General features: G+C 36.0%; 1 protein-coding gene across 4 annotated transcripts in view; it reads right to left on the bottom strand.

The window, feature by feature from the left end:
* Positions 1-12,383, bottom strand: part of NLGN4Y (neuroligin 4 Y-linked) — a 290,720-nt gene that overhangs the window by 109,114 nt on the left and 169,223 nt on the right. For all 4 annotated transcript variants that reach the window (XM_054677312.1, XM_009445747.4, XM_001145110.7 and 1 more), the window contains one exon: positions 9,947-10,099. In XM_054677312.1, coding sequence (XP_054533287.1) covers positions 9,947-10,099 — 153 coding nt within the window. The remainder of the gene's footprint in view (positions 1-9,946; positions 10,100-12,383) is intronic.

Raw genomic sequence — 12,383 nt, forward strand, 5'->3', positions numbered from 1 at the left:
ATCATCTATTCCCAAAAATACTACAAGTCATATAGAGAAAATGAAAATGTACTGTTTCATTTGATGAATGGTGAGGCAGGAAATGAGAAGAGTAGAAAATGAACAAAGGCATGCTTTTCTTTTTCTATCACTAAACATTAAGTGATGCCAATTGGTTATTTTCCTCCTGGCACTGCATGAGTAGGGTTTTAGAAACCGGAAGCTGCTGGGTCAAATAAGGTTCTTGGCTTATGCACTCCTCACCCTGTTTCCCCCATTACCTGGAGTTTCAAGATCATTTATACAAAAAGCATGCTTTTGAATATTTGGTAACATTTTCTCCTGCTGGCAATTTGCTCTGCAGATTGTAATGTTTCATGTTCTTGAGGATTGACAGAATATTTTTCTTTAGGCATAAATGTAGACCACTGAGAAGAGGGTCAAGATGCAGGATCAAGATGCATTGATCTGCAATCAGGATCTACGTGAGATATTATCCCATGTGCCTATCAATATTGCAATCCAGCAAGAAAATGACACTTGGTTAGATGTTGCTTGAAGTGCACTAGTTTACTTATCCTGATATCACAAGATAACTGCTTTTATCAATTATATTTTAACTTCAGATTATTCGTAAAACATAAAACAAATTAAAACAAAACAAAGAACAAAAGTGAGATAAAGCAGTGATTGGGGATCCTGTTCCAGTGCAGATCCCGGGGATTCTCTTACTGGCATGATGAATGGTTAGCAGCTTTGCTGCCTTGTGGAAATAAAATGCATTCCTCAAAAAAATGGACCAATGAATACATAGCTTTGGCCTTTAAGGTCATGTCAACCAACTGTTGAAACCACAAGGGATGCATGCTATCTGAGTGCCAACTGTCATCAATATAACAAACACATTTGAGATGGGGATGTGTTCCTGAGTCGCATTTAGCTTCCTCTCAGAGAAGTGAGCCTTGACTGTCTGCATCAGAATCCTCAACACACAGCCCTGGGTGGTCTTCACTACCCAGCTGTTGGGAATCAGAAATCCATACTCCAACATATGGTGCTTGGCTGTGTTGAACTGAAGAAGAAGCCTCAATGTCTCTCATCTTCTCTCACTCCCTCTTGTCTTTCAACCCTCTGTGACCCCAAGGCACAGGAGGAAGTTTTTCTCTAATGTTGCTTATCTGATAAAGTCTGGACCCATCAAAAAAGAAAGCAAAGGGCCTTTCCCTGAGTTTCTACTACCTGAACTCATATCACAGGAAGAAAGACTGAACACCTGGACAGACGTTGGGTCAACCATTGGTTGATATGACCTTAAAGGCCCAAGCTATGTGTTTAATGGTCCATTTTTTTTTTTTTTTTTTTTTTTGGAGGAAAGCATTTTACTTCCACATGCAGCATAGCTGTTAACCATTCATCATTCCAGTAAGAGAATCTCTGGTATCTGCATTGGAACAGGATCCCCAATCACTGCCTTATCTCACTTTTGTTGTTTGTGGTTTGGGTAAGTGTGAAGAATACAGTAAAAGTTAGAAAAATTACACCAAGTTTAAACATCAAACATCTTTATCATCCTAAAAACAACTTTATCTTCCCAAATTTACTTTATTTCAAACTTGTGCTATTTTACCACCTCGCTTCAGCACGGGGCTTATCTGTGGCTTTCTAACTAGAAATTATACAGCACTTAAAAAATTACCAACTGTATGTTCCCCTTCTCTTTGTTAAAAGTCATAATTTTAAGGAATTATAATAAAATGTGGAAATGAATGACATTTTGAAAAACGTCAAAAAGCAACATACGTTGGCAAGAATGGTGAGAAAAGGGTACAGTTATACACTGTTGGTGAGAAGGTAAATTAATACAACCTCTATGGAATACAGGATGGAGATTTTCCAAATAACTTAAGATAGAACTACCGTTTGGGGCCAGGCGTAGTGGCTCACGCCTGTAATCCCAGCACTTTGGGAGGCCAAGGCAAGCAGATCACAAGGTCAAGAGATCGAGACAATCCTGGCCAACATGGTGAAACCCCGTTCCTACTAAAAATACAAAAATTAGCTGGGGGTGGTGGTGCAGGTCTGTAATCCCAGCTACTCAGGAGGCTGAGGCAGAAGAATCACTTGAACCTGGGAAATGAAATTTATAGTGAGTCAATATCATGCCACTGCACTCCAGCCTAGTGACAGAGTCAGACTCTGTCTCAAAAAAAAAAAAAAACAAGAACTATACACACACACACACACACACACACACACACTCACACACATAATTTGGTTCAGCAATCCCAGTAGTGGGTTTCTGCCCAAAGGAAAAGAAATTGTTCTATTAAAAAGAGACCTGTACTGATATGTTTATCACTGCACTATTCACAATAGTAAAGTCATGAAATCAACTTAAGTGTCCGTAACAAATGACTAGATAACTGGATACATAAATTATATATACCGTAGTTTATATATCCATGGAATACAACTCAGTAGTCAGTCATAAAAAAGAATGAAATTACGTGTTTTGCAGGGACATGGATAAAACTGGGTGGAACTCAGTATCATGAGTAAAATAACTCAGAAAGTTCAATACTGCATATTCTCATTTATAAGTGGGAGCTAAACAACAGGTACACATTAACATACAGAGTGGAATAATAGACACTGGAGGCTACGAAATATGAGGACATGGAAGGAGAATGAATGATGAAATAATACCTACTGGATACAGGTTCCACTATTCAGGTGACGGGTACAATATAAGCCCAGAGATCACCACTATGAATAAACCCATGTAACAAAACTGAATTTCTAACATCCATAATTTCATGAACTTTTTTTTTAGATGGAGTCTCATTCTGACACCTAGGTCAGAGTGTAGTAGCGTGATCTTGGCTCACTGCAACCTTTGCCTTCTGGCTTCAAGTGATTCTCCTGCCTCAGCCTCCCAAGTATCTGGGACTACAGGTGTGCGCCACCATGCTTGGCTAATTTTTGTAATTTTAGTAGACATGGGGTTTTACAATATTGGCCAGGCTGGTCTCAAATTCTTGACATCCTGATCCACCTGCCTAGGGCTTCCAAAGTGCTGGGATTACAGGCATAAGCCACCGTGCCCAGCCCATAAACATTTTTTTTAATGAAAAATAAAAGGTAAATACAAGCATGTTTTCTTAAAACATATTATTATTTTGTTCTTAAAATAATTTTATTTCTTAAAACATGTATTTTGTCAGCAAGTATATACATTTGCTAACAAAACAGTGGATGCAAATACAAAATATAGCTTGTAGCTGTGAGCCCAGGCCCTGCAAGTGGCATACTTACAACACTTAAGTTCTCACCATATGCACAATGAAATGGATGGAAACTGGATACGTATAAAATTTTCTCCTTTCTACAGTTTCTTAAAGTAAAGTGTTTCCCTGGTCAAAGTCAACTCAAGTTTGCTGTGAGATCAAATGGACACCCTGGGGTTGTGAATAGTCAAATTAAATCCTAAGCTAAAGTGCCTCTGAAAGTAACACATAAGGAAGAAGGAGCCCTGAGAACAGTTTAGTTTAGTCTTCCCTTTTGGGATGCTGTGAGGTACATTGACATGTTTTATTTGATTGTTGTTTAGTTTGTTTATATGCTCTTTTGAGGACATGGATGAACACTAATTTCTTTCCTACCCTTTTAAAGAGATCATCCTAGTGAAGTACATGACAACTTCAGACTGTATTCTTCTTCTATTTAAGATGAAATTCACATAACATAATGTGAACCATTTTAAAGTGTACTGTTCCGTTTGATGCCATTCAGTAATTCACATTTTTATGAATCTATCTCTAGAACTCTTTCTTCTTCACAAATGGAAACTCTGTAACCATGACATGCTAATTCCCTATGGTTCTCATCCCAGAACCAGCAACCACTAGTCTACTTTCTTTCTGTATGAATTGAACCCAAATGTCCATCAAATGAAAAATAGATATATAATAGAATGTGGTCTATCATAAAATGGAACAGTATCCAGCCATAAACCAGTATGCGGTACTGACTGATACATGCTACAATGTGGATGAATCTTGAAAACCTTGTAAACATTTTGCTACGAGAAATAAATGAGATATAGAGAGTATAATTTCACTTCCAAGAAATATAAGAGTATGTGAATACACACAGATGTGTTTTTAAAAGTAACGTGAGTTTCTACCACTCAAAAATTACCATGTCCATTGCAATATTGCTGGATATGAGATACTGAACACGACCTAACATGGTAATGATTACAATGAGTCAATTAAATCACAGATATCATAATGATTTCTTTTGTTGTGATACAATATAGATAATATGAAATTTTATCATTTTAGCTATTTTTTTTGGTGTATAATTGAGTGGCCTTAAGAATAGTCACATTATTGTCCAACTGCCCCCACCATCCATCTCCAAATGATTTTATACCTTTCAAAATTGAAATTCTATCCATTAGAAAATAATTTTCCATTTTGTCTCCCAGCCCCACACAACCACCATACAACTTTTTGTCTCTATGAATTTGACAACTCTAGGAGGAACCCCATATTGGTAAAATAATACAGCATTTGTCCTTTTGTGACTAGCTTATAGCTTATTTCTCTTAGAATGATGTATTCAAGGTTTATTTATATTGTAGCATGTATCAGAATTTCCTTCCTTTTTACAGATGAATAACATTCCATTTCAGTAGTGTATGTGTTTGTATTTGTGCACACACACATACATATATACATATACATCAATTTTTGTCCATTCATCCATCACTGGGCAGTGGCTATTTCAAAAGTTCACCTGTTAGCTATTGAGAAAACATGGCTAAGAATTTGGGCATACAAATATCTTTTGGAATACCTGCTTTCAACTCTTTTGAGTATATACCCGGAGGTAGAATTGTTGGATCACATATGGTAGTTCCATGTTTACTTTTTTGAGGAACAGCCAAAGAGTTTTCCACAATGACTGTACCATTTTACATTCCCACCAGCAATGTGAAAGAGTTCCAGTTCCTCCACATCTCCATCACAACTTCTTATTTTACGTTTACTTTATTAACAGCCATCCTAATGGATATGATGCCAATGATCCAAGAAAACAATTTATTTTGCATTACTGAGAATGTCAACAATTAAGACTTTCGATGTACTGGTCCAAGCTCCAAACACTCAACAATGAACCAAACAACAACAATTAATGCCCTTAAAGAGCTGACCTTCTGGTGTGTGGGTACTGATTGGAAACAAAGCAACTGATTTGCACTATGATTGTGGCCAAGATGGATTGAGTCATAGATTTGACTGGAAATTGGATCCACTTCTGCCACTGTCAAGTTTTGTGACCCTGACCACAAGCCTTCATTTCTTCATTTGTCAAATGAGATTGGTTGTATAGGCCCATGGGAACATGTATGAAGATATAAACCACTTTCACCACACCAGGGGCCCCTATTTCAGCCAGATCCAAGAGAATCTGCTCTCTGTTCACAGAATGAACACATCTAAATAATAACTCTCTGTTTGGCATTTTTCTTCTGTTTTGTCTCTCCTGCATTTTCTTTTTAGGTTCTATGGTGATTTGAACTTGAGACTCAGTTTCAAATGCATTCCATGTCCAGTTATACCCATGCAATGATGAATCACAAAGTGAAGAAAGTGGGATATATTGCTAACCATGAATAAGGGGTTGGAATGTCATGTTCTGATTAATAGCAGTCAATTAGGTCTAATTTCTGGTGGGAGTGCAGGTAAATATTATCTTGCCTATAACTTGCAGGTGAGTGACTACAAAAAATCACATTTATCTAGCAACCTTTAGTACCATTGTCTTGACTGCTGAGATCAGGAAATATCTTTCTGCTGCCTAGTTAGTGTTGCTGTCAGTAATTCAGGGGTGGGATTAAGGGTGCTTCCTAATTGTAGACCCCTCTATTTAGACCTCCTGAATCTGTTCTATGAAACTCATACTTAAAATTGTATCCCCTAGCTCAATCAGCCTCCAAGACACTAACATAGAACCTTCCCTCTGTTATAATTGATGAATGGGTCAGTAAGTTAATGATGCTACTACCTACTGCATTAAGTATTTGAATTATACTTTTTGGACAATACGGATATCTCAAATTTCTTTTTCTTTCTTTCTTTCTTTTCTCTTTTGGGAAACACAGTCTTGCTCTGTAGCCCAGTGTGGAGTGAGGTGGTCACTGCACACTCCAACTCCCAGGCTCCACTGATTCATGCATCTCAGCCTCCCAGGTAGCTGGGATTACAGGTGTGTGACACCATGCCCAGCTAATTTTTGTATTCTTAGCAGAGATGGAGTTTTGTCATATTGTCTAGGCTGGTCTCAAACTCCTGGCCTCAAGTGGTCCTCCTGCCTTAGCCTCCCAATGTGCTAAGATAACAGATATGAGCCACTGCATCCAGCCTCAAATATCTTTTTCTACATCAATTTAGGGATTACCCATTTTGAATAGCAATAATATCTGTTTCCCAAAGAACAAAAGGAAAGTTTCCAAATTTGAACTTCAAATGAATAAGCTCTGGAAAAATTATAAAAGGCAAGCACTATGAACTTCCTATCATTGTTATCTTCAAAAGTTAGCATAAACAAAAATTCCAGTGTAAATTAAAGGAAGAGTAAATGGGAATCAGTAATAATATACTATTTGTACTCTTCCATCTATATATTGAAGTGTTTAATAATCTATTAATCTATACTTACACCAGAACTATTATCCCCAATATAAAGTATCTCAGAGTTAAGAAACTTTCTGAAATAGGATAATAAAAAAAGAAAGAAATTTTGGTACTATAAAAACCTTCTGTTAACGTTACCCACAACACTCTTCATACTTAAGCTGGCCAACCTGTGGCAAATGAGAGCATTCATGCTGGCTAAAAGTAAAGCATATTTATTTGCATTCAAAAGATGAATCTCTACCAATATCCAACATCTCAAATTCAGAAATACATATATCTTTGTCTCTGTAGTAGGAATAACTGGCATAATCCTAGGAAATTTTTAAAAGTCTGAAGAACTTCTCTATAATGGCATTTTTCTTTTCACTGACTTAACAGTCTGCTGGAGATGCATCTGATGGTATCATTTGAAAGAAAAGTATCTCTCCTGCTGATCAGTGAACTAAGATCTTATGGGGTTTAGGTATCGTTTTTATACACCTAGGTCCTGTAATCCATGGCCTAAAGTTGGATCTTACCAGAATATAGGTCCTAACACCAGTAAGGTTCAAGCCAGCATCTGTGAATCAGACACCATTAACACCACCTTCTCTAAAACACCCAACTTGTTTGCATGTTACATAATCATTATTCACCTGTCTTTAAAACCAGAAAAGGATGTTACATAATCTCTTCATGGTACTATGGGGTGGGGAAATAGTAAAAATAAAAAATAACACCATCTCACAAATCTTGGGTTCTGGCAAATCAGATATGTTCTAAAGAGAAGGCTATGACACAGTTGATTTTAAGAAAAAAAAATTAGGCATTACAAGGCCATTCATTTCATTAAAAGTCCATGAGTCACGTTAAAATGGGAGTTATGTTTGAATAAGTCCCTTTTTTAAAACTTGCATTAATCTTTGATATTAATTTTTAGGAACCTCCATTTTCAGATGGCACATGCCCAAATTGCAATTCCAGGGTAGAACATTAGTGAGCATTTGTAATTGGAATTAGTAATAGAGTGAAAAGGTGGAAATAATACAGCAAGTTAAAGGTTTTGTTTGATATTTATAACCCTGTAATTTAAGAAGAAAATGTGAAATATAGCTCTGTGTATTGGCCCATGGGAAAGGTGCTTTTTGCACAAGTTTTGTGACAAATGGGGAAAAACACTTTTACTCCTTGTCAAACTGATGGAGAAGTTTTAAAGGCTCAGGGAATAAACTTTTAGATACTGCATGACTATATTATTTGAATACAAAGGGAAGAAGAATTCCAGACTGTCCTCAGATCATCTTACCAGAGTGGCCTAGTAAGTAGAAAGCAAGGTGGAATTCTGAACACAGTGGTTGTGCACACATATGGAATGGAAGCATCTGAAAGCACCTATATTCACACATAAATATTGCAATAATCATGGATTGGGTGGAGTGGGTTGAGCAATATCCTCCAAAAATATATTTCTACCTGGAAACTATGAATGTGATCTATTTGAAGACAGGGTCTTTGCAGATGTAATTAGTTAAGGGTCTTCAGATATAATTATCCTGAATTTAGGATAAACCCTAAATCCAATGACTGGTATCCTTACAAGGAAAGGAGGCCTGGCAAGGTCGCCAACACCTGTAATCCTAGTACTTTGGGTGGCCGACAGGGGTGGATTACCTGAGGTCAGGAATTCGAAACCAGCCTGGCCACCATGGTGAAACCCCATGACTACTAAAAAAATATAAAAGTTAGCTGGGCATGGTGGTGGGTGCCTGTAATCCCAGCTACTCAGGAGGCTGAGGCCAGAGAATTGCTCGAACCTGGGAGGCAGAGGTTGCAGTGAGCCAAGATCATGTCACTGCACTCCAGCCTGGGTGACAGAGATTCTGTCCCCCTACCTCCCCCCAAAAAAAGAGAAGAGAAAAGAAAGGAAAAGAAAAGGAGATGACACATAAAATACAGGGACGACAGTGTTGTGAAGATAGAAACAAACACCAGGGCCACCAGAAGCTGAAAAGGCAAGAAGGAATCTTGTTCTGGAGCTACCCAGGGAAAGACAGCCCTGCCAACACCTTTGTTTTGAACATCTGGTTTCCCAAATTATGAGAAAGTAAATTCCTCTTGTTTAAAGAGAACATTTGTCATGATTTGTTATGAAAAAAAAAAAAACTAATACATGAAGATTACAGGAATATTTAGAAAACACACCAGCCAGTTGCAAAATTGAGCACACCTCTTAGAAACCCATGGTTTATGGTCTCTTCATAATGAGTGATTTTAAATGTCCATGAAAGATCTAAAGAAAAAAAAATTATACTGTAAAGCTCCAATGTTTTGCTTTTATAACTCTGACAGTCTGTTAAAAATATAAAGACATGCAGATTTTCTTAAACTGTAGGTTTCAATTCAAGATCAAATGCATGCAACAAATATAACTTCATTCAAGCTAACCTACATGTAGTGAATTGAATAATTTGTTAAAATTTTATTTTCTAAATCATTTTAATGGATTTTTACCCCAAAAAACAAATGTTTTTACAGAGATCTAGGAATATTATTCACGAACTAACCAACAGCAGGAAAGGTCATCTAAGAAGGTATTAAAACCTTTACCCTGAAGTTGTAACTTAATTTTCCAACCCACAATTAGAAGACAATGAATGAAACATCTAAACAAGGAGGAGCTAAACTTGAATTTCCATGTACTTGGCCTTTAATTGTAGATTATCAAATGAAAAAAAAAGTCAACTAACAGAACCTAAACAGCAGATCTTCCAAAGCCTCAACATAATCAGTTAGGGAACTGGATAAAATCTTTTCCTCCATACAATATACTAATTCATATAGTAACACAATCAGACTAGAAAGCTAAGATCTATGGCCATTACTAATTATCATATCACCAAATATGTGCTCATTATACACACTTATGTAGATAAATACACATTCATATAATTCCAATGAAGAAACGTGCTTTAAATAAAATTTCATTTAATCTTGATGAACTTGAAGTGGCCATTTTTTTGAGAAGGGATTCAACTTCCACAAGAAAAAAATTTTTGTATCAGAAGCGAAAGGAAAAGAATGATAATAAAACAATAAAATGGTCATGTTGCATGAAGGTAATAAAAGGAAAAAACATACCTGATAACATAAAGTAAATACCATAAAGTGGAATTAACCAGGAACTGTAATAACAGGATTCAAATCCATGAGTCCCGTCAAAATAAGATGTGGAACTTTCATGTTTCCTCTTGCTTAGTCATTCACATGATGAAATCACTTACCTAGTATTCCCAGACGGTAGTTAATGGTGATAACGATGACGTTCCCATAGCTGGCCAAAATGCTGCCATCAATCATGTTACCGGTTCCCTCCATGTAGGATCCCCCATGGATATAGACCATAACTGGCTTCTTACTGTTCTGTTCATGAATATCTGGAAAAAAAGCCAAGTAAGGAAACGCAGTAAAGAATCTTACTGACTCACTCACTGATGCTAAATTAAGAACAAAGGAGATTCACTGATTTCCTTATTTTGACTTGAAGTAAGCAAATTAATTTTTATGGATGATATGACACTTGATAAGAGTTTCTAAGTAACATGACTAATGCTATTACATTTTCTGTTTCTGGAAATGCTATTTTGAGAAGCATCTGGATGTTTGGGATACTTTACTCATTTAAGCTTCTGTATATATCCAAAGCACTAAAAGAAAAGCTTTTAGGTAAAGTACATATTTTCTAAATTTTGCTGAAACCATAAAACTTGATTTAAATTGAAGAAGCACCTGAAAAAATATATTTAATCATCTAGTTAAATGTAAAATCAGCTTCAAAATTATACTTGATTTTAACTTAGCTGCATCTTAATTCACAAGTAACTGTACAGATTCATCTTCAATTTAACAATAAAAACTTAAAAATAGTAGTGAAACTATCAATGATCGATAAGGGACAGATAAGGACAAGAAAGGAAAAGCTATAGTTAAAAATTATTAACAGAACAAAAATGGGGGAAAAGAGGAAAGATGCCCAAGCAAATGTCTTTGTTCCCGTGATTACAGTATCATCATCATCCTAATATATTCAAGTGACAAAAATTAAAGAGATGTAATAAAAAATGGTAAAAGAATACAAATTATTTAAATGCTTTATATTTTCACAGGGACTAAACTCCCATGGTGACTTGCAACCAATGATTCCTCTTCATAATTTACTTTATTATTTAAATTAGCAATGATATAAAAATAGCGATTTGTAATGATAGAAAGTTAGAGACTATCTGCGGAGCCTGATCTCTGAAAACTTGTGATTAAACGATGTGTTTATAACATTAATCTGACATTAGGGCTGCATTTAATCTTCAGAAAACTGACCTCCCCTATAAACATTTCTAGGTACAGATATGTGTGTGTGTGTGTGTGTGTGTGTGTATACAAATAATTTAAATATCTTTGTTACTAAAAGAAAAATCCAAGTATCCATGCATATTTATTTTCACTTTTTTCTTTAATAAAGATTTTTTTCCCCTCATAATTCACAGGGACACTTGAAATATGAGAAAGGAATTCTGAGGATATGAATTACCATCGTTTGGATGGTGGCTCCAACTTGAATGAATTATGATCACAATTTTACAGGGTGCATACAGATGACATGACATACCCAATGGTCACAGTAAAGCACACAAAAGAATGTCAAGTTACCCAAGTATTTATTTGCAGATATTTAATCCACGGCAGAAAAGTGTCTTTTATTTTCTCATATAAAATTCATATATAAAGTAAAAATCTTCATTCATCACTTATTCATCATACTCTATGGGAAATGTCCTCTGCTATATGAATAAGAAATGGCTTTTCTCATGTTCCACTTCTTCTTCCCGGTTCCTAATTTCCTGTTTTTGGCCTCATTTCTTTTACCACTACCAGCTGTTGGCTAGTAAATTGTGGTAAAAAGAATAAGTAGAGATTTTGAAGGGCTGCTTTAAAGTGCTCCCTTTGAAAATATGGGAAATTAACATCTCTTACCTTTCATAAAACATACAACAAGATTCTCTTGAACTTGTGGAGTGATACCAGTTGTTACATTAAAGCAAATTCAAAAAATCACAGCTTATTAATATTAAGAGAAAATTAGATGGCATTTTCATGGTAATAAACATTCACTGGGAATAATATGAAAACAGATCTTAATTATCAAAAGGAAGTATGTGACAGGACACCAAAGAGGATACAAATTAGAGCAGTATAAGGTATGAGAGAACAAAAGTTTATTTCATTTTTATGTATTTGCTCAATACTGATAAAATGTCAGGCATTTAGAAGCCCTTATCAAAGAAGGGGTACCTGAACTTCTACCACCATCAGAATCGAGACCTCTTAGAGAGCTACTTGAGGCAGTGACAACCCTATGTGCTCAGTAATAATCAAAATGTTAAGGGAAGACCAGGCATGAAAAGAGTGTTGGCACGACTTCTTTTCTTGGAGAACAGTTGATTTATGAAGATAAGCAAGGAGGGGAGCAACTACAAGAACTCGTCAAAAGACACTTTCAAGAAAATGGGGCTTGACCAGCAAGGATAATGCAACACTCACTTTTGGGCTTGGCCTTTCAGACAGAGACCCAAAGGTCCAGCCAAGGCCTTATTGTTTATGAAAAATAAATAGAATTCCATACATTTTGCTACCCAGATGGGAAAAAATGTGCAGTTAGCTAAT

This window comes from Pan troglodytes, chromosome Y (genome assembly GCF_028858775.2).
Source record: "Pan troglodytes isolate AG18354 chromosome Y, NHGRI_mPanTro3-v2.0_pri, whole genome shotgun sequence".
In the NCBI taxonomy this organism is placed as follows: domain Eukaryota; kingdom Metazoa; phylum Chordata; class Mammalia; order Primates; family Hominidae; genus Pan; species Pan troglodytes.